Source organism: Amblyomma maculatum, chromosome 3 (genome assembly GCF_055883805.1).
Source record: "Amblyomma maculatum isolate TAMU_Amacu chromosome 3, ASM5588380v1, whole genome shotgun sequence".
Taxonomy (NCBI): domain Eukaryota; kingdom Metazoa; phylum Arthropoda; class Arachnida; order Ixodida; family Ixodidae; genus Amblyomma; species Amblyomma maculatum.
This window is the reverse complement of record NC_139346.1, coordinates 44,919,623-44,942,677: the sequence shown is the minus strand read 5'-3', so window position 1 is coordinate 44,942,677 and position 23,055 is coordinate 44,919,623. Positions and strand designations below refer to the sequence as shown.

Here is a 23,055-nt window from a genome sequence, read left to right as displayed (position 1 = left end):
CCACTAAGGTACGTTCATACGGGTTGGTTAAAACGGGGCTTTATATGTGGGCTGAGGAAGAAGAAAAAGAGAAGAACGCTTGGTCACCCGCAGCTAATGCTTTCATTCAATATTTGGTTCAGCAGCGTTGAACCCTTGTTTTTTTTTTATTTCTCTACATTGGTCCGGGCATGCAACAGTGCCCACCCATTACAAAGGGTATGGCTTCATCTGATGATGATGATCTGGTTTTTTTTGGCGCAAGGGCATCTTAGGCCAAAGAGCGCCAAACACATGGTGAAGTATCAACTGAAGTTAATAAAATGTCCGATGTGTGGTGTTTATGATGAACTTAAAAACAATGGTGTATAGGGCCTAAAAGTTATTTCGGAGTGTATAGTCTAAAAACAGTGGTGTATAGGGCCTAAAACACTGAATTTCGATGTATAGTGGTCCGAGTAAAAGGAAAAAGAAAGCTATCTAAGTAAAAGAAACGGGCTTACGCCCACGTTGATGAATAATTCCATATAAAAAGCCTACTTTAAATAAATATTTAAAAACTCTATCTAAAGAAAACATTGGATCATCACCAAGAAAGATGGACGGATGTGTGGGTATATGTTGCTTGTGTAAATCGGGAAAATGTTGTCTCCTTTGCTGTTGAAGTCTCGGACATTCAATTAAAACGTGGATCACTGTTAGTCGGTCTCCGCATCTCGGGCAATGTGGTGCAGGAGAGTTTGTTAAAAGGTAGGAATGTGTTGTATATGTGTGACCTATCCTCAGTCTGCACAGAGCTATTTCTTTGAATCTGTTTCGTTTTTCTGTAGTGTACCTGCCTATTGTTGGTTTTATTGTGTGTAGTTTATTCTCAGTTGCTGTGTCCCATTCCTCTTGCCATTGTTGTTGAATCATGTTTTTGATGTGTGGCTTGAGGTCCTGATATGATATGTTGTCAATGTCTGCAGTGTTTCGAAGGGCAGCTGATGCAGCAAGCCTATCAGCTGCCTCGTTACCTGGAATACAGCGGTGGCCTGGCACCCAACACAGTGTAATTTTGAGTTCTAATTTGTTGGCAGAGATAAGAGTGTTATAGAGAGAATTCAGGACTGGATTCTTATTATGCCACTTCCAAAAGGATAGGGACGTTACAACACTGAGGGAGTCTGTATAGATGATCGATGTCTGTATTTTATTTTCTATAATGTGTCTCACAGCTAGCAGGATTCCATGGCATTCAGCGGTAAATATACTTGTATGGCTGTTCAGTGTTTTTGAAAGTGAAAATTGCGGTCTATGTGCTGCACAGGACACTTGAGCAGACTTTGAAGCATCACTGTAGTATTCATCACAAGTGTACTTCGCCTGAAGTGACATGAAGTGCTGCTGTATGGCAATGGGGGATGCGTGCTTCCCCACTTCAAGAAACGACAGGTCACAATTAACACCGTGCATTTCCCAAGGGGCAATTAGGTCTTTTATGGAAGTTGTATGAAGACTGGTAACCGGAACGTCCAGATGTTCAATATGCGTGGCAACTCTGATTGGGTATGGTGGTGTTAGGGATGGTTTTCTTGAGAAAAGAGCTATGCCAGTTTTATCAAGCAGGAGCCGCCGACATGGATGATCCAGTTGGCACAGTACCTTCATAGCATAAGTTAGAGAAGTAAATTGTCTCCTTCGTTGCAGTGACCATCGGTTCGCCTCGACATAAAGGCTAGCAATTGGGCTAGTTCGAAAAGCGCCCGTGGCGAGGCGAAGTCCGAGGTGGTGCACGGGATCGAGCAATTTTAGCGCAGAGGATGATGCTGACCCATAGACCATGGAGCAATAGTCAATGCGTGATAGAACTACACTATTCAGAAGGCTCAGAAGGCAGTCGCGGTCTGTGCCCCATGACCGGTGAGAGAGAATTTTTAGCAGATTCATTGCTTTGAGACACTTCAGTCGCAACTGTTTTATGTGGGCAATGAAAGAAAGTTTTTCGTCAACAACTACGCCAAGAAATTTGTGTTCCTTTTTAAGGGCTAGGCTCTGACCATTCAATGTTATGTTGGGGTCAGGCCTGATGCCACGCTGCTTAGAGAAAAGTACACAAACACTCTTTTCAGAGTTAAATTTAAACCCATTGTCATCAGCCCACCTGGACAATTTGTTTACACCTAGTTGAATCTGTCGTTCACAGATGGCCAGGTTGCAAGATTTAAAGCTTATCTGGACGTCATCAACATATACAGAACAGAAAATAGTTTTTGGCAGCACGCTTTTTAAAGAGGGCATTTTGACTATGAAAAGTGTGCAACTGAGAACACCACCTTGAGGGACACCATTTTCCTGTATGTACTGCTTTGAATATGCATTGCCAACACGAACTTTGAATGTCCGTTCAGACAAGTAACTTCGTATTGTATTCAACATGTTCCCTGTGATGCCAAGAGAGAAGAGGTCGCGGATGATACCATAGCGCCAAGTGGTATCATATGCTTTTTCGAGATCGAAAAAGACAGATAAACAATGTTGTTTATGTACAAAAGCATCCCTTGCATAAGACTCAAAGGCAATGAGCTGATCAGCTGTTGACCTCCCAGCTCTAAAACCAGCTTGATTTTGATGAAGAAGACCATTGTATTCAAGGAAATGGAGAAGACGACGAATAACCATTTTTTCAAAAAGCTTGCATAAACAGCTGGTTAGTGCGATAGGCCGATAACTAGCAGCAAGTGTGGGTTCTTTTCCAGGTTTTAATATGGGGATGATGATCGCTTCCTTCCATGCTTTAGGAAAGCGTCCTGTGGCCCATACTTTATTATACAGGCAGAGTAGGGTTTCAAGAGTGTCCATATGCAAGTGCTTGAGCATTCCATATGTGATCCTGTCAGGACATGGTGCTGTGTTACCACATGCGTCTAGTACAATCTTCAGTTCCTGCATGGTGAATGGGCTATTGTATCCTCCTGTGGATGGTCTTTTATCATGTATGTGCTTCTTCTCCTCTCTTGCCTTGTGCCGCAGAAAGGAATCTGTATAGTGCGCTGAGCTGAATATGTATTCAAAGTGTTGCCCTAGTGTGTCTGCTTGATGTTCAAGAGAGTCACCACTGGTGCTGACAAGGGGCGTTGGGATTGTGCTATATCCTTTGAGTGCTCTTATCCTGTTGTGAACTTTGTGTGCATCCGAATAAGAGTTCACAGAAGAAAGGAATGATGACCAGCTTTCTCGCTTGGAAATGCGTCGAACACGCCTGCCATTTGCCTTTGCACGCTTAAACGCTATTAGGTTTTCGGTTGTGGGGTATCGGCGTAGTTTCGACCATGCCCTGTTTTGAGTTACACGGGCAGTCTTACATTCTGTATTCCACCAGGGTCTTCGTTTATTTCGTGGCTTACTTGACGTCTGTGGAATGTATTTTTCTGCTGCCTCTATAATGTGCAGCGTGATCAAGCGCTGAGTTTCATCAACGCCTAAGTCAGTAACTGATGAACAAGCCAATGATGAGTGTTCCCTGAACATCTCCCAGTTGGCTGCATATTCTTTAAACTTTCTAGGATTAGACGCATTTTCATTTTTATTACGAGCATACTTTACAGAGATCGGAAAATGGTCACTTCCATATAGATTGTTAATTACAACCCACTCTGTAGCTGCTAAGAGCATTGGAGAGCCAATAGCTAAATCTATGGATGTGTATGTGTTATGTAATATGTTGTAGTATGTTGGCTCTTTTGTGTTAAGTAGGCAGGATCCAGAGGACAATAAGAATTTTTCAATTAGCACACCTCGGGAGTCCGTTCTAGTACATCCCCATAATGGATGATGAGCATTAAAGTCTCCGACCAGCGGCCATGGTTCTGGAAGTTGATCAATTAGGTTTTCAAAACTTTCGCTACATAACCTATAATCTGGAGGAATGTACAGAGAACAAACTGTTGTTATTTTACCAAAAATTAATGCTTGTATTGCCACTGCCTCTAGGTCTGTATTAAGTGAGATGCTTCGGCATGGGATTGATTTTTGAGCTACAATAGCAACACCGCCAGAGGGGCGTGTGCTGCCTTGCCTATCCTTCCTGAATATGTGATACTGCTTGAGGAAACTTGTGTCTGCTGGTTTTAAGTGGGTCTCTTGCAGACAAAATATGTTTGGTTGGTGCTCGGCAAGGATTTCATATACATCATCCAGATTATTTAGTAGTCCCCGACAGTTCCAATAAACGATACTCTCAGTAGCCATTTTTGTAAGAGCGGGATGTGGATGAGACAGTGGGTTTAAGAGTCGCCGCCTTTATCAGGTGGCTTAACTGGCGTATGTTTTTTCAATTTGAAGCGGTCCGGTGGGCACCGCCTCTCATTGGCGGACTCCCTAGGCGCCACTGACGCTGCGGAGTCCACGCTAACCTCCATCGCCTCTGGTGTAGGCATGGAGGCAGGAGGTTTTTCCAGAGGAACCAGGTTCCTCTCAGATGTCTTTGCTGTCCCGGAGGTCTGGGGGAAAGTGACCTCCGGGATTGCAAAGATTGGTGCAGCCGGTGGCTGCTTAGTGAGGAGCCGTGGTGGGAGCACGTCAGCAGCATTGCACTGCGTGCCCACCGTTACTAGACGCGGCCTGGCCCCTCTGCGGGCTGCGTTAGCATAGGGAGCGGAGGAAAGCATTCTGTGCTTTTTTCGGGCCTCTCCGTATGTTATCTTCTCAGTTATCTGTATATTGATTACTTCTTTTTCGGCCTGAAAGGCTGCACAGGACCGTGAGTATGCAGGGTGGGTGCCCTCACAGTTCACACATTTGTAGTCAGTTGCACTGCATTTATCGGTTGCATGGTCATGCGCGCTGCATTTTGCACAGGTAAGGCGTCCTCGACATGTCTGGCTACCATGCCCGTACCGCTGACACTTGAAGCACCTGCGGGGGCTTGGTATGTACGGGCTAACTTTGCATCGGATAAATTCCACATTGACAAATTCAGGAAGTGTGCTGGTGAGAAGGTGAGGTGTGCAGGTTGAAGGTGAGAACAATATGTTTCGTTTTTATTTCTTCGTTCTTTCGCCTGATTGTTATTCTTCGTACTGCTGTTACACCTTGGTTCTGTAGGCCCTCAAGGAGATCTGATTCTGTTTCGTTTAGGAGGTCTCGCTCAGAGACAACTCCCTGGCAGCTGTTAAGACTGCGGTGGGGTGATACCTGAACGTCAAGGTGAGCAAACGTTTTTGTTATGAGAAGGTTGTCAGATTGACTTTTGTCTGATACCTCTATTAGCAGGTCACCAGATCCTAGTTTTTTCGCTTTGTAGTTTGCCCCAATGATGGCCTTCAGAGTGTTGGCAATCAGAAAGACTGACAGTTCATTTACTGGTTGAGATTCGGTTACAGAGTGCAAGACAAGAAATTTTGGAAAGTTCTCAGTTGGTGTACTGATTTTTTGCGTCACTTTGGTGCGACTCCTTTTCGGGGGTCGATCAGGTTTTTTTAAAGGTAGTTTTTCCATGCAGTATGGATTGTTTTAAGGGGTCCTAATATATGTCGCCTCTGGCTCACCCTTATACGCAGAGGAAGGTCCCGGAGCCCCTCGCCTGGTGGACAGGCGAGGAGCCCATCAGCCGAGGCTTGACCATGGCCTCGACCGCCACCGTTCAAGGTTTCTTCCCTTCACCTCTCAACCTATTGCCACGGTACGGATTACAGCTTCGGTATGGGGGCTCAGGGTCCGTGGTGGCACCAAGCACCAACACCTAGTTTACACAAGGTGCCCTTGCGGGGGAGTATGGCTTCATCTATCTATCTAGTAATAGTAATAATAATAATAGCAATAGCACACCTTAGAGAGAGAGTCCGCTGCTTTCCCATTGGCATATATGTTATTTACTGTTTCTGTGGACGTGTGCTAACTATTTCTATAGTGACCAGCATCCGAAAAAAAAAAAAAAATATTAAACTGTTTGATTGTGGCCCTGCATCCCCCATAGGAGCTATGGGGGCTACCAAATTCGGTGCGTGAGCACTATGCTTGCTGCGGACAAATGTCCCTGAGGGTTTCACAGATATGCACTTCCTATTCCTTCTTAACATTTATAGCTCACCCAAGCGAAAGAAAATTAGATTTAGGGCACTGTTGCGCAAAGCCATCAAGACGGCCAGGAATAACCCTTTGCTGATAGTTGGTGACTTTAACGGCAGACATCAAGAATGAGGCTACGCTATACAGGATACGATATGCACTGATCAAGAATAAACAAGCGTGGCAGAAAGTATCCACCACTGACCACTAGTTAAAATAAAAGATGTTTCGGCCCTATCATAGGCCAAAACATAAAAAATTAAGGCCTTCATAGTGGGGGTAAAATGCTCTTTGCTTTACCAAATGGTCAATGCTCAAAACTTTCCTGCCATGAAAAATGTCACGAAGCCCAGCTATGTCAAGGGGCTAATTGTGAGTACCTCACCTTTCTGTTGTTTTAAAATTATGCCTACTTTCCTAAATAGTGTACGAGAAAGAAATCTGACTGGCCCAATTCATTTACCCCTACTTCATGTAATGCCTGCTTTATGTGCCTAACCAAGAAGGCAACGACAAAAGCCTCCACAAAAAAGCTTCGAAGGCAATCTTGCAAAAAGGTGGACACTCCGAATGAAAATTGACAGTGATCTCATCTCGAATGCAAAAAGATAAAAGAGAGTAGTGGCATGCTGTCAGACAAGACTGGTGTATGCATGGAGGATGAGGAGGCTCTGAAAGGAGGAAGTCTCCCCAGGTGGCACAGAAAAGACTCCTCACCTGGTGGTGGCCAGCTGGGGCAGCTGGTGGAAGGCCACCTCCTCCCCGTGGAAGGGCCTCCGTGGGATGGGGTCCCAGGCCAGGCCCGGCCTCGAACCACCACCACTCGGGGGCCAGCCCCAATTCCAGGCCAGGGTCAGACCGCCGCTGGGGGATGCATCAGTCGATGAATGGGAGGAGGAGGAGCCTAGCCGCACGTGGACTGAACACACCTGCCACACACACAAAGCACCACTCGGATAAGGGCATCCAAGGCAAAGTTTTTCATGCATGCTGCAAAGAGCACAGACGGCCGCTCTCATTACTGCCAGGACCAGCATAGTTATCTGTCAACCTTTGCACTGTGTGAATGCACCCAAAGCTCTTTATTGTACCAGTTGGGAAACCTTCGCCGCTTCAAATAGTGGCTAGTATTAGTAGAAAATTTTCGGATGCTTACAAATTGTAGCGCCACCTAGAATCGGCCAATAGAAGCTGCCTGCCACTATCACTGCCTTTTGGGGAGCACTTCCCTTTCAACTGATTTTCTTACAATGTGCATTTATCAACAATCTCAAAAATTGCAATTTGGACACAGTTTCTTTTAATGACTGTGGGCATTGCCACTGCCTTTAAACACCCCATTTTGACCAACTTTGACCACTGCTTCTTAATGTATGACCTCTATAGGACGTTTCGCAGCTGGAAGTATCACTACTGGCAATATTTTCAGTTTTGCAACAGCCTAGTTTGATGCAGTTTGCCCATCCCTCGTGTAAAGTTGTGAACTACTGCGTGAGCTCGACGCAAGCTGTGCAGAAAGCACACTAAGAAATGTTTAACCTGCTACTTCAAAGATCTGAGGAACTATGCAGAAATGCCCCGTGCGGGTTTTGCAAAAAGATGTGACATCGTACCTAGGTTTGGCAATCGTGCAAATTGGCGGACCAGTGACTCAAAATGCACAACTGTGCGGCTAAATTCATCTCACTGCCTTCGCTGCTTTTGAATTTTGGTATAATTCTCTCTTGTGACAAATTGTGACTTGTTCTCAAAAGCAGTCTATGCACCATCTTTCAGAGAGTGGACAGGAGAAGGAGAAATAAACCCATTATAAAGGGGTTTATCAGATAAAATTACTATGGTACAAATGGTATTTGACAGCTTTTTCGGGTTTAATGGATAATTTGAGCTTTCAGTTAATTCGGACATTTTGTATGGTCCCTTGAGGGATGAAATGATGGCAGAGTACTGTTTTCAGCAGCAATATAGCAGTTCCACCAGGTTTCATGCAGGTCCTTCCTGCATAAAAAATTGGTACTACTATGGAATCCTGTTTAAAATTTACCCTGGATTTTTCAGTAGGGCACATTTGTGTGCAATTCTAGTTTATTTTATATGCAAATACCGTGAATTTTAAGACAAAGTGTCTGCTATTCTTATCGTATCTTCCAGTCTTTTTTTTTTTTTTTTTCACCGATCGGATATTGGATACTTGATTCCATATTCGAAGGCATTTTTTTCCCGCATTCGAGTTCAATTTGATACCGAAAATTCCAATATCTGCACAGTCCTAAAGAAGCCCTCACAATGCTGCTCTCAGATTTGCGAAACTGATTTTTCTTCTTTCAAAGTCTGTTTTTAACACGATTTTAGCAGTGTGATTCCTAAAAAAATGCAACCTATTCTGGTTTGGCAATGCGCAAGCAGAAAACAATCTTTAAAGTACTCCATCTTCCACTTATGTGTGAGGGAAAAAGAGAATAGGAAATGAGACAAGAATTCAGTGTAGAGTGCCCACCTGGATGTCGCTGTTGATGTCGCAGCTGCGAGGCAGGAAGGCAAAGGAGAAGGACTGCGTCCGCCGTGGAACCAGGTGCAGGCTGCCTATGGCTGCCACTGGGTCCCCCTCCTCAACCACACAGAAGCCATTGTAGTGCTGGGGAAGGGGAGAAGGGAGAGGAACAACTACTGAATGGAAAAGAAAGAACCTAACAGCCCATGTTGTCATTATTAAGGACAGAAACATCAACAGCACTACGACCAGAGAATGTACAGGCACCATCTAAATGTGCTTCACACAAATATGCAGAGCCAAAAAAGCCACCAGCACTGTGCTGCTCTGCCACCCATGTGGGACTACCCGTCTCAGAAGCTAGCATTACGTGGCCCCAGAAAGTGGAATCATCATCATCATCATCAGCCTGATTATACCCACTGCAGGGCGAAGGCCTCTCCCATATTTCTCCACTTAACCCGGTTCTGTGCTAGCTGCATCCACTTGACCCCTGCGAACTTCTTAATCTCATCCGCCCACCTAACTTTCTGCCGCCCCCTGCTACGCTTTCCTTCTCTTGGAATCCAGTTTGTTACCCTCAGCGACCATCGGTTATCCTCTCTTCGCACTACATGTCCTGCCCATGTCCATTTCTTCTTCTTAATTTCTACTAGAATGTCGGTAACTTGAGTTATTTCTCTGACCCACTCTGCACGCTTTCTATCTCTTAATGTTACCCCTACCATTTTTCGTTCCATAGCCCTCTGGGTTGTCCTCAACTTAAGTAGGACTCTCTTGGTTAGCCTCCACGTTTCAGCCCCATAGGTGAGTACAGGCAAGATGCAACTGTTGTATACTTTCCTCTTGAGCGATACCGGTAAGCTGCTAGTCATAATCTGCGAGTGCTTGCCAAATGCGCTCCATCCCAATCGTATTCTTCTTGTTATTTCCTTTTCGTGGTCCGGATCAGCGGTTACTACCTGTCCTAAGTAGACATATTCGCCTACTACTTCCAGTATTTCGCTACCTAATGTAAACTGCTGTTCCTTCCCGAGGCTGTTGAACATTACCTTAGTCTTCTGCATATTGATTTTCAAGCCTACCTTTCTACTTTTCCTGTCTAGGTCATCAATCATTATTTGCAGTTCATCCCCCGAGTTGCTTAGCAAGGCAATGTCATCAGCAAATCGCAGATTACTGAGGTATTCTCCATCTACCCTTATCCCTAACTGCTCCCATTCCAAGTCTCTCAATACTTCCTCTAAACAAGCTGTGAATAGTACTGGGGAGATTGTGTCTCCTTGCCTAACACCTTTCTTTATGGGAATTTTGTTACTTTCTTTATGCAGAACTATGGTTGCTGTGCAGCCACTATACAGTTGAATCCCGCCACAACGAAATTTCCGCGACAACGAATAATTTTTTATTCCCCGCGAGTATCCTATAAGAATTAATGGCCTAAATTTCTCTGCACAACGAACCATTTTTGCAGAGCGTTTCCGCTTCAACGAAATTTTCGCGTTCAAAATCGAAACCGAAACTAGTTTTATTGGCGAGAAGTCCAAGTCAAATCCAAAGCCACATTAAGCATGAAATCACGTGATTGCAGTTCCGCCATTTTGGCTTTGTGTCGTGGTCGCGTTGTTCACTCGCTGCCTTTCTCTTCGACAACGACGAGTTTTCATCCGCAGGACACGATGGCAACGCAAGTGAAAAAACGCAAAACTCTTTCCCTTGAGCAAAAAGCTCAAATAATCGCCCAAGCAGAAAGCGGAAGGAAGAAAGCGGCAATTGCTGAAGACTTCGGAATTCCTGCAAGTTCGCTGTCAACGATTCTAGGCAATAAGGACAGCGTGAGAATGGCACTTGCTTCAGGCACATCCTCGAAGCACAAAAAGGTGACGCGGCCCCTCCATGAAGAGTTGGACAAAGCAGTGCATGCGTGGTTTGTGGAAGCACGAGCCAGCAACGTCCCCCTGTCCGGAAGCATCGTCCAGCAGAAAGCCTTGAACTATGCATGCCTACTTGGCATTGATGATTTTAAAGCCAGCATTGGCTGGCTAAACCGTTTCAAGGCCCGCCATAACATCGTTGGAAAAGTGTTGTGCGGCGAGTCAATGTCAGCAGACGTGGACGGAGCAGCTGCTTGGAAGGCGAGTAACATGGCCGGAATTTTAAGCAACTTCGCGCCTGCAGACATTTACAACGCCGACGAGACCGGGCTATTCTACGAGATGTTGCCGGCTAGGACGCTCGACTTCAAGGGGCAGCGCTGTCACGGCGGCAAACACAGCAAAAAACGCATCACAGTGCTGCTTTGCACAAACATGGATGGCTCGGACAAGCGTCCGCCGTTAGTCATAGGCAAAAGTGCCAAGCCGCGCTGTTTTAAGGGAACTCGTAGCCTACCTGTGCAGTACAAGGCGAACAACAAGTCATGGATGACCCGCGCTATTTTCACCGAGTGGATGGATGGATGGATAAGGCTGAACCCTTTGAATCGGGCGGCGGCGCCACAGGCCGCCTAGCCGTGAATAGTAATATATAGTGTGGACCTATTCTTGCCTTCCTTTCAGCCACCAATCAGCTAACCTTCGTTTGGTTATTTCTACCCTTTTAAAGTCTATTTTCCCTTCATTATCCTTAAACCCCAATGCTTTGGCTAAATCTGGCCCATTGCCTTGAACTATAGGGCGGAGCCCTTTACAGGAAATTATTAAGTGTTCAGGCGTTTCCTCATCCTCCCCACACACCCTGCACAGCGTGTCTATCTCTTGGTACTTGACTCGGTACGTCTTAGTCCGCAATACTCCTGTCCTAGCCTCGAACAACAATGGGCTGCCCCTAGAATTATCGTAAATGTTTTCTTTGGCTATTTCCTGCTTGAACGTTCGGTACATTTCTAATGCTGATTTAGTCTCCATCCCTGTTTTCCACAGACCCCTCTCTGTTTCCTTAACCTTTTTCTTAATTGATAATTCCTGGCTGGTCCCCCTACTGCTGTCCAAATATTTGCTTGCCAATTTTCTTGTCCGCCTTCTCCATCTTGTGTCAACATTCCTCATGTAGAGGTAGCTGAAGACTTTCCTAGCCCACCGCTTTTCTCCCATTTTTCTCAATCGTTGCTCAAACGCTATCTTGCTGCCCGCTTCCCTGCTCTCAAAAGAAGACCATCCCAGGTCACCCTGCACACCTTGGTTTGGCGTATTCCCATGAGCTCCCAAAGCAAGCCTACCCACCCCGCGCTGTTTAATTTCCAACCGTGCTCGGACCTCTGATCTCATACACAGGACTGCGTTGGCAAAAGTCAGACTAGGAACCATCACCCCTTTCCAAATCCCTCGCACCACTTCATACCTATTGTAATTCCAAAGCGCCCTGTTTTTCATGACTGCTGCGTTTCTACTTCCCTTAGCTGCCACATATTTTTCATGCTCCGTTAGGTATTCAGCTCCAGTATTTATCCACACCCCAAGATACTTGTACTTATCCACTACTTCCAGCATGTCCTCCTGTATCTAATGTTCGCCGGTCTCATTATCATTAAAAATCATGACTGCCGATTTTTCCTTGCTAAACTGCAGACCTAACTTATCTCCCTCTGTACCGCAGATATCCATCAACTCCTGCAAATCTACCCTGTTGTCAGCCATCAGTACTATATCATCTGCATACATTAGTCCTGGTAATGACTGTGGGATAAATTCTCCTTGCTTGAATAAAGAAAGGTTGAAGCCGAGTCCACTCCCCTCTAGTTTAGCCTCTAATCCTTGCAGGTACAGCATGAACAACAAAGGTGACAGGGGACATCCTTGTCTAAGCCCCTTCTTTACCTCTACAGGCTTCGACACCTTTTTTCCCATTTTATTAGCACTTGGTTATCCTTATAAATATCTTTTAAAAGATTAGTTACTCCGCTTTCCACACCTAACACATCCAGAATACTCCATAAGGATGATGGCATTCGACCGCGACATGAAGCGGCAGGGCCGTAAAGTTTGCTTGCTTTTGGACAATTGTTCAGCGCATCACTCCGACGAAGTCAAGCTCACTAACACGGAGCTGAGGTTTTTCCCTCCCAATTGCACGTCTGTCTTACAGCCTCTCGATCAGGGCGTGATTCTTAGCCTGAAGCGCGCTTACCGCGGGAGGTTAATTCAGCGGCTGCTTTTTAACACTGAAACCGGCCGAGACACGAAGGTGGACTTGTACGTGGCACTGCAGATTATGTCTGCTGCCTGGAGCACACTGGGGCGCTCAGTAATTGTGAACTGTTTCAGGCACGCCGGATTTGCCGAAGGTCGACCCGTACACTCTGCTGGCCTAACACCAGGCGTTACAGACGACGACGAAGAGGCGTCACCGGCTCCGGGGATCGCGGCCGCCTGGAAAACGCTGGGAGAAATAGGAACCGTGCCGCCTAATCTCGAGCTCGACGAATACATCGGCGCTGACGCTTGTGTTGTTGTTCACGAAGATGTGAGTGATGAGCAGATCATAAAAGCTGCCCGGAATGATAAGGACTCTTCCGATGAAGAAGACGACGACGTACAGGAAGCGCCGGCTGCGGCAACCGCCGTACAGGTGATGGACGCTTTTGATGTCATCAGGAATTTCGTTGCTGTCCGAGACGACGATGTTGCAATGGGTTTGCTGACCGAGTGCGAAAATCGCGTGACGGCGTTGCTCGCCGTGAAGCGTAAGCAAACCAAGCTTACAGATTTTTGGCATTAAACGCCTTTGCTGCTGCTTGGGCAATTCTTTCTGCGTTTCACGTCAAATTTTTGCGATAACGAAGTTCCGCGAGAACGAATTTTTTTTCGTGCACCGTGAATTTCGTTATAGCGGGATTCAACTGTATATATCTTCCAGCACTTTCACGTACGGCTCGTCTACCCCCTGATTTTGCAATGCCTGCATCACTGCCGAGGTTTCAACTGAGTCAAATGCTTTTTCGTAATCAATGAATGCTATGTATAAGGGCTGGTTATATTCCGCGCATTTTTCTATCACCTGATTGATGGTATGGATATGATCGATAGTAGAGTACCGTTTCCGAAACCCTGCTTGATCCTTTGCTTGATTGCAGTCTAAGGTTGTCCTGATTCTATTAGCTATTACCTTAGTAAATACCTTATACGTAACAGACAGTAAGCTGATTGGTCTGTAATTTTTAAGGTCCTTAGAGTCCCCTTTCTTGTGAATGAGGATAATGTTTGCATTCTTCCATGGTTCCGGTACCGTCGATGACACCAGGCACTGCGTATACAGGGTGGCCAGTTTTTCTAGCACGATATCCCCCCCCGTCCTTCAGCAAATCTGTAGTTATCTGATACTCTCCAGCTGATTTCCCCCTTTTCATAGTTTCTAGTGCTTTCTTGACCTCGTCCTTCGTCACTGGTGGAACGTCTGACTGTTTTTCCCTACCGCCAATCTCATTACGGTCCTGACTACTTTGGCTACTGTAGAGGTCTGTATAGAACTCCTCGGCTACTTTCACTATCTTTTCCATATTACTGATGACGTTGCCCGCCTTGTCCCTTATTGCATACATCTGGTTTTTGCCTATGCCTAATTTCTTCTTTACCGCTTTAAGGCTTCCCCCGTTCTTTACAGCATGCTCAATTTTCTCCATGTTATACTTCCTTATATCGGCCACCTTGCGCTTATTGATTAGCTTTGATATCTCGGCCAATTCGATCTGGTCTGTTGGATTGGAAGCTTTCATACTCTGGCGTTTCTTAATCAAATCTTTCGTCTCCTTAGACAGCTTGCCGGTATCCTCTCTAACTATCCTACCGCCTACTTCTACTGCGCACTCAGTAATGATATCTCTGAAATTATTGTTCCTTGCCTCTAGGGTAATGTCGCCATCCTCAGTTAGAGCTGAAAACCTATTCTGTAGCGAGATCCTGAACTCTTCTGCCCTCCCCCTCACCGCTAATTCATTGATGGGTTTCTTTCTTACTAATCTGTTGCGTTCCTTCTTCAGATTTAGGCTAATTCGGGACCTCACCATCCTGTGGTCACTGCATCGCACTTTCCCGATTACCTCTACATCTTGCATAATGGCGGGGGTTGAACACATTATGAAGTCGATTTCATTTTTAGTCTCTCCGTTAGGACTTTTCCATGTCCATTTCCGGTTCTTCCGTTTGCTGAAGAAGGTATTCATGATTCGTAAGTTATTGCGCTCTGCAAACTCAACTAGTAACTCCCCCCTGCTATTCCTGGAACCAATGCCATAGTCACCTACTGCCTTGTCTCCTGCCTGTTTTTTCCCTACCTTGGCATTGAAGTCGCCCTTTAGTACAGTATACTGCGTCTTTACTTTTCGCATTGCCGATTCTACATCTTCATAGAAGCTTTCAACTGCCTGGTCATCATAACTACATGTAGGTGCATAGGCCTGTACAACCTTCAGTTTATACCGCTTATTAAGCCTAATTACGATGCCTGCAACCCTCTCATTAATACTATAGAATTCATCTATATTACCCGCTATATACTTATTGACAAGGAAACCTACTCCTAGTTGTCGCCTCTCTGGTAAGCCTCGATAACACAGTACATGCCCATCCTTCAGTACAGTATATGCCTCATTCGGCCTCCTAACCTCACTAAGCCCTATGACATCCCATTTCATGCCCTCTAGTTCCTCTAACAGCACTGCTAAGCTAGCTTCACTAGCTAGGGTTCTAGCATTAAACGTTGCCAGGGTCAGTTTCCAATGGTGGCCTGTCCAGCGGAGCCAGGCTTTCTTAGCACCCCCTGCTGCGTCACAGGTCTGACCGCCTGACAGGTCTGAAAGTGGAACCCTTGGTGGCAAAACAATCTCGGACCAGGCGATTGCACATTTTTTAACTGGCAACACATTGCTGTAGGAGCAAGCGGTGCCAGTTCAAGCTCATAGTGAAGTCGGAATGTGTATTGCCTCTCTGAGCTTTGGGCACACGGAATGTGCCCACACATCCCGAGGGCACACATTTCAAGACTGCTGTCGAAAAAAAAAAAAAAAACGTCTTGCCAAAACTGTAATACTTCTTGCCCACACCTCAAGTAAGATTTCTTAAATGGAGCCTTTAAGGATATAAATATATAAATAAATAGACTGATCTTGAGAAAAGCCATGAGAGACAATGCCACCAACATTTGTAAATAAACGCAACAATCTTTCATGAGAATCCCCCAAAAGCTAAACCAGCCACTGGGGACAGTCCTCTGTCTTGCCTACCGTCCCCCAGTGTTGCAAGGAAGTGGGAGAAAAGGGCTGTACCTGGTTGTTGAAGTGCACCTTAAGCCCAGTGGCCTTGATGGGGAGAGGGCAGTTGGACCTGGACACAGCCACAAAACAAAATGGGGAAATGAGGAACAACCACTGCATATGTGAACGCGTGCACATGCACAACTTAATGTTTGCGGAACGCAACCTTTGTGACATGCAGAGTGCTCTTTTTTCAGGAGACTTACTGGCGGGCTGTGCAGTTTGCATACTTTGTATTTGGTAGATATACCTGTTCTGGGCCGAGTGTGAAGACAGTGACGTAAGTTACTTATGGTTTACAGGGTTTAATGTCGCAAAGCAACTCAGGCTACGAGCGATGCCGTAGTGGAGGGCACCGGAATCTTCAACTATCTCAGGTTCTTTAACGTGCGCTGACATCACACAGCAAAAGGGCACCTTGAGTTTCACAGCCATAGAAATGTGGCCATTGTAGCCGAGATTGGGCCTGGGTCGCCTAGTCAGTAGTCGAGCACTTTAACCTGCTGTAAAATGTTTATGGAGCACTTTAACGGTGCTCCATAAACATTTTACAGCAGCTGCAATATGCTGACAGAAGACCAAATTTTGCCATGCTAACAACATAAGCACTTCGCATAGAATACTTCAATGCTGAAAAAGGGAATCCCACAAGCTAGCTGTGAATCTTAAGCAGTCATTACTCTCTTCCGAATCTCTCCAGAAATATTGAGCAAGCTTCAAAATGCAATTATCAGAACAGAGCCACTTTCCACCTCAGTGTTATTCAAAGGAGACCGCTGTTCACATGTGGTTCCCAGCCCAAACAAATATGTGATATGCAATACTTTGTCAGATGTAATGTGTCAAGGGAGGTCCTTAAAGGCGTTGAAAATACTGCAAATAATGAGATAGGCTGAGGAATTGAATGCAAACAAATAAAGCATAATGTAATCTGTGCCCATACTCTCTTTGCTTGTGACATCATGAGCAAAATAGGTTGCATAATAGCATTTAGCTTGCATAATACATGCATAGTTTCTGGCAGTCGCCTAACCTGAAGAATCGGATGGACTTTTTGCATGCTTCTGGTTTTCTCAATACCTGAAAGGCCTAAGTACATAATTAACATCTTAGTTAATATTAGAATGAAACTGCATCAAGCTAGCAGAAAATTCAACATTGTGCCTTCAAACTGCAGATTTAAAAATATGGTATTTGACCCAAAAAAGAAAACTCTCCAGACTTCATTCTGTATGTAAAACTGATCACAAATACCTATCAGGCACACAAGAGATGTGACATTCTTTAGAACACAAAACAGCTGCAAATTTTTGAAATGGTCTTTTGGTGCACAGAGTGATTTCAGAGCAAGGGCTGCCAAAAGATGGCAGCCCAACATAAAGTGAACCATGAGTTCCCGTCCATGCTCAGACTCACCTTTTTGAAGAATGCACTTTTGAAGGGTACAAACTTGAAGAATTGAGTCCGTATTCAGAGTCTGCGTCATTTTCAGAAGTAACGTTATCTCCCTGACATCGAGTCATATCATTGGTTAAAACACCGGAATTGCAAATGGCTACCATTTTTGGCTCCATCGTTTCCACCAATTAGATGACTCACAGTCAGGCAGACAGCAACACTTTCAATAATGATGCAAACTCAGAATACGGACCCTGATAAAAAAAACAGCTGCATAACATTACAAAACTAAGTTCCTTCTTTCTGGATTTGCCCAATAGATAAATCTTCCTTTCATTAAAAGAAAAAAAATGGAAAAGACAAGATACCATACCAGCACACATGGTGATGTCACCCAGCATACCTACTCGATTTAACTCTTTCCTGTCCGCGCCTATTCCCATCGATAGCCCACTATTGATTGTTTCGCAACTCGAATTTTCCTGCTCTCGAAGCGCTCTTTGACAAGGGGCGTCACCCAGTGACAAATAGAGGAACCTTTCTTTCAGTTTCTCTTTTGGTATTTCTTTTTTCCACTATGCCGTGCCCTTCCAGATGGTCTCTGGAGCCAGGTGATCGGTGCTCCTTGTTTATATCATTGCGTCAACATCGCGCGCTGCCCATGCGTGGAAACGACGTGTTTCCACGGAAGTTGATGCATCTGAGAGCTCATTTTTGGATGCGAACAGCAGCAGTGATAACTCGGAAGACTAATTCAGCTCTTCACACGTTAGCACCGACAGCGAAACTGCATCAAACCGACCTGGAACGTCAACAGCCATGCCCCGTTAAGTTTCGCTTTCGCCCCCAAAAACGTCTTCTGGGTGGGATTACTTACTGCCGGCAGCGCAGAGTCATGTTTTCCGCTACAAGACAACCAGGAGTCAACCTCGACTACTTTTTTCTTTCCTAACTCAGCAAATATTGAACACAGAAAATTAGAATTTGCTGCAACATTGCATTGCTCCCTGCTGTAAAAAACGTATATGCTAAACATTTTTTATGTTTAATTTGTGTTAAGAAATTGATGCTTTTGTGCGTTTTTTTTTTCTGATAGCTTTCTGTTTTCATCACTTGCTCAATAAATATGTTTATTGTCACTAATATCATCGTGAAGAGGAATTCCTCCTCTACAATTTGATACTAGACACTCCTGTATTAAGCAAGCTTGTTAAAGAAAAAGAAATATTAATGACATCACCCAAAAACTATCCCTTTTCCCGCGGGCAGGAAAGTGTTATAGATTGCATGAGTGGGTTAACCCCCTCAATTTCAGAAAAAGGGAAAGAAAATAAAAAGCTAAATGCCATACAGCTCAGCCAACACAAGCTTTTCCTCCTTTGAATCAATCACCACAGCCCAAGTATTATAGCAGCATCAAGCACCAGCAGCTGACCCTATGAAAGCTTGGCGGTTGCCAATGATCAATAGAAAAATAGGATTTTACTGCTTTCACCAGTGCATGCCCCATACTCTTTGCCAACACCAAACAAGCAGGCTGCCTCAGGAGGCACCAGTGACAAAGCAAGAATGAGGGTGGTTTCATCCACTAATTATAACGATTACAAGTTTGGTTTACATACAGGCAGACTAGACGGCAAAGAGCATTGTGAGCAGCAATCCGGTGTGGTTGGCAAGACGGGACTCTGTGGTTATTACCACATCAGCCCCTTGCCAGAATTCTTTGGAAAGCCTGTCAGGCCGCTGAGACTCTCCCTTCGACAACACACTTCCATGTGCAATTTTCCATTACAGTAGACACAGACAGCGCTGACTGTTTCCATTTGAACTAATGCAGAGCTGTGACAGCCTGTCAGGTGCCAACTGATGCCAAGCCTGCCACCATGGTCAGCCATGTCACATGCTAACAATGCTGCAAACTCGGCCGTGCCACATGGTCTCGTGATAAATGAAGAAGGAATGAGAGTGCTCGTTATTAATACAGAAGGAAAGGAGCCAACAGTCGGCGAGGCCAAGGAAAGCATTCGGGATTGTACTTTAGGTCTTTATTTTTTTAATTTTTACTTCGGTAGTGACAGAAATTAGTAATGTAATCTGTTTAGGGCACAAGATAATTAAACACAATGTAGAAGGAAAAACAATGCGTCGATGGTGGAAACCAAACCCACGACCTCCGAATATCGCATCTGAGGCTCTTCCAACTGAGCTACATCGGCCGCTGTCCCACCTGCTACTTTCTTGGGTATTAATGTTGCCAGTATACGAACCTTGAGAATGTTCACCAGCGCCGCCACCCTCAACCATAGTGGTGGACGTGGAACGTCCTGTGCTACTGCCAGCATCACAGAAAACGTGATCAAGAGCGAGGGCGAAAGCTGGGCTAGAAGCCTCTTACGCTACCTATGGCTTCAAGACGGCCAGAACCGAGATCCCCGTAAGCTACAAGCAGATAAATAGAGAGGAAATGAGGGTACTCATTATAATACATGAAGGAAAGAAGCCAACAGTCGGCGAGGCCAAGGAAAGCATTTTTGCCAAAGTAAAAATTTAAAAAATAATAAAAAAATAAAGTACAATCCCCAATGCTTACCTTGGCGTCGACGACTGTTCGCTTCTTTCCTTCACGGTCTCGTGATGTCACACCTGCTTGACTGATTGCTGAATTTTTTGAGAGACGCCGTAAGCCAAACTTTTTTTTTTACCCTCATGGGCAATGGGCTTTTAATGCAATCACGTTAAAAATATCTCAGGAAACTGTGTAAAATGTATTTCAAAAAGACATGTCACAATGCAGCCGGGAACCTGTTAACCTCAAGAATACATTTTAACTTAAAATCAGCCTTCCGGCATTTTCCTACACTATGCATGTACCGTGACAATTATTTAACAATTTTTTCAGTGTGCACATCGAAAGTTTAGTCAGGACACAAATGAACGTTCAATGCTAGCTTTGCTCAAACAATACAATCCGCAACCAAACAGAGAACTTAAATGAGTGGTATTACACCTCTGATGGCGCCATTACTGAAAGCATTAACAGCCATAGTCAAAGTACCAAAGTTCAAGACCACTAAAAAATGACACCCATAAACAAGTGTAACACCAATCTGAACTACAACTAATTCTTCTCCAGCAAACAGTTCAAGGAAATAAAACACCTCCATCCAGCTCCATGCTTTCTGAAGAGTCTCTTTGTTTTCTTCGAGTAGGCAGAAGACATGGTTAACGAAAACAAGCTCACCTGAGGAAGACCTTGAGGCAGACGCGCTGGTCGGCGTAGAAGGCAGAGTGGCCAAACTGGACCTTGCACTCGACTGGAGAGAGATGTAAGCGAAGCAGGTGTCCCACACATACACACCAATAAAATACAGTACAACCTCGATGATAGGAATCTCACGGGGACGCGAAAAAATTTGTATCATCAAAACGAAAAAAAAAAAACGTATGCAGAAGCTTGGCAAAGGCAGTCGCACAGATCTGTTTACGTCCGAGAAGGTTTATAACAATAACGCAGTCACAGCTCACCTTTCGCAGTGCACGGAGTGCGACAAGCGATCGTGATGTCGTGATCGTGATAGTGCGGAAGAATGTTCGGAACATTCGGAATTTCTCCCATATTACACAATGCACTGCAGCTGGGGAATTTTGCGAATTTGGCTCATCCCGAAATTCGTATCAACCAGATTCGTAGCAGTGAGATTTTACTGTACGTTCACTGTGGGTGAAAACACATGGCCTGGAGCTCAGCAACACAATGTCACACAACACTGAGTACAACCAGATAAAACACAAACATTTCACGGCACTCGGATGTATCTCGCTTCAACAGTGCATGTATTCAAACAGCACAAATTAAATACACGTGAGTGGCAATCCAGCAGTGCGCACAGCTGCAAAAGGGGACATCCACAGGACATCAAAGCTGCTATGAGCCAACACCTCGAGTCCATGGAGTCTCTAAACCAATACCAGGAAATTTTTCCAGGTGTTCCCGTAAAGGCAAGACAACACTCGTAACATCTCCACTGCTTGCAAAAAAAACACCACCATGCAAGCAATGGAAACAGGGGGGGTTAAACACAGTCACGCACGAATGTGGTGTCAAACAACAGTGAGCTAGCCAACACTCAGTAAATTCCTTTCTGCGCTGCACATTCTTGAAGGACTAAGGCAGGCTCTCTTGCAGTAGGGCAATGGCTAAGCCCTACACAAGCCCAGCTGAACAGAGCCATGACTAAATGCTTGAACCTTGTAATGTAGCCACCTAATCAGTTCACTTACTGTGCTGGTCATACTTGAACATGACCCCAAATTAAGACCCCATCCAAATTAACCCCTGTGAGCCCAGTCACATCCATATTAATGAGTGTCTGATGCGATAGATTTACATGGGCATTGGCCAGAGCCATACCAGCAGTGAATTTCCTGGATTTCCCATTCAGCGGAGGTCGAATGGATGAGGCTCCCCAGTGCCAAGCACAAAAAATTAAGCGTCGTCTGCAGCAGCAGAAGAAACTTGCACAGCACTGAGCTGAAGTGGTCTACCGTACGTCTGCCACTGCTATAACTTGAAGCTGTTCATTTTTGAGGTGGTACTATGTAACTGTGACCCACTGGACTGAATGATGTGGTCCATGTCCAAATTCTGCAGGGGTTCCCTGTGCTGGCCGGACAGCGTCTGTCTCCAGGCAGCATCAGCGACGGCCATGCTGGGCGCTGACATGCCAGGAAAGGCTACGGGCGGGTTACCCTGCATGTCAAAGAACAGAATGAGCCACGGTTGATCCCATACTGGAGTGGTTGCAAACTAAAAACGTAACATTTTGAGAGTCTCCTATTTGATTGGGTCGGATAAGTCATAGCAAACAGAGTAACACCAAAAACCTAAACTTTCTATGAAATTTAAATTCCTGACATTTTAGGGCCGGCTCAGGCCCTTCTGTAGGGGTAATGGGGGTTGTTTCACTGGCACCTTTTCAGTACATGCAGCACTGTGGGTTCCCCAGAGATGTGGGGCTTCAAAGGAGGAAGCAGGCAACGGAAACACGACTAGCTCGGAAAAGACTGACACTAGCGTCGCTATTGGCATGTGTCGAATGAAGAGTAGCCGTTGCACAGATACCAATCTGTTCTTTATATAAATACTATATGAAAGTATAAATGCAGTCATACATGGACATGGTAGATGACCTAGTACAATCTAGCCCGGTTATAACGAAGTTGGCGGGAATCGGAATTTGCTTTGTTATATCCACTAATTCGTTGTATCTGCACTATGAAAAAAAATAGACAAATTTGAGCAAATTGTTTTATCTTTGCTGGACAATGTGGTCCAGTGTTCCCTGAACGCGTTTTGCAAGTGCGGTTTTCAGGATCGCGTCCTCCATACCTGCTCTGAACTCCCGAGATACATTTGTAGTGTGTCAGCTGCTGTGATGGCTGCTGTGGAGGGGCGCAACCAGCATCATCGCAGTCACTCTCGGAGGCACTATACGTCCCTTCCATGACGTTCCCAGCAAGTTCGTCAATTGTGAAGTCCTGCATGGCAACAAGTTCATTGTCGGCCGAAATGAAGTCCATGTGGGACAGACCTGTAGGCACAAGGTCCAACTCTTTAGCAGACTTCCATAGCAGCTCTAAGCAGGCTGTCATGATGACACCATCAGCTGTTGCAGTGATGCCAACCACTACAGCTTCATCCTCAGCAGGCACCGTGTCCGCGCTGCTGCTCCATTTCTCAGCTGGAAGTCATCATGACCAAGAGCGAAGCCTAAATTCTTAGCTTTCACTAGCATGATGGGTCCACTGAGCGAGATGTTCTTTTATCGGGCATCCAAGAACTACCTGTAGAGTGCGGCTTCTACGTCAGCATACGTGGCACACTGGATCCTCT

At 45.3% G+C, this 23,055-nt stretch overlaps 1 protein-coding gene across 2 annotated transcripts in view; it reads right to left on the bottom strand.

The window, feature by feature from the left end:
• The window catches only part of gry (trafficking protein particle complex subunit 11 gry), a 128,821-nt gene that overhangs the window by 40,400 nt on the left and 65,366 nt on the right, over positions 1–23,055 (bottom strand). For both annotated transcript variants that reach the window (XM_084597496.1, XM_084597497.1), the window contains exons 16-20: positions 21,777–21,912; positions 20,404–20,476; positions 15,777–15,834; positions 8,525–8,662; positions 6,745–6,956 (exon numbers count right to left, since the gene is read on the bottom strand). In XM_084597496.1, the coding sequence (XP_084453622.1) occupies positions 6,745–6,956; positions 8,525–8,662; positions 15,777–15,834; positions 20,404–20,476; positions 21,777–21,912 (617 nt within the window). The remainder of the gene's footprint in view (positions 1–6,744; positions 6,957–8,524; positions 8,663–15,776; positions 15,835–20,403; positions 20,477–21,776; positions 21,913–23,055) is intronic.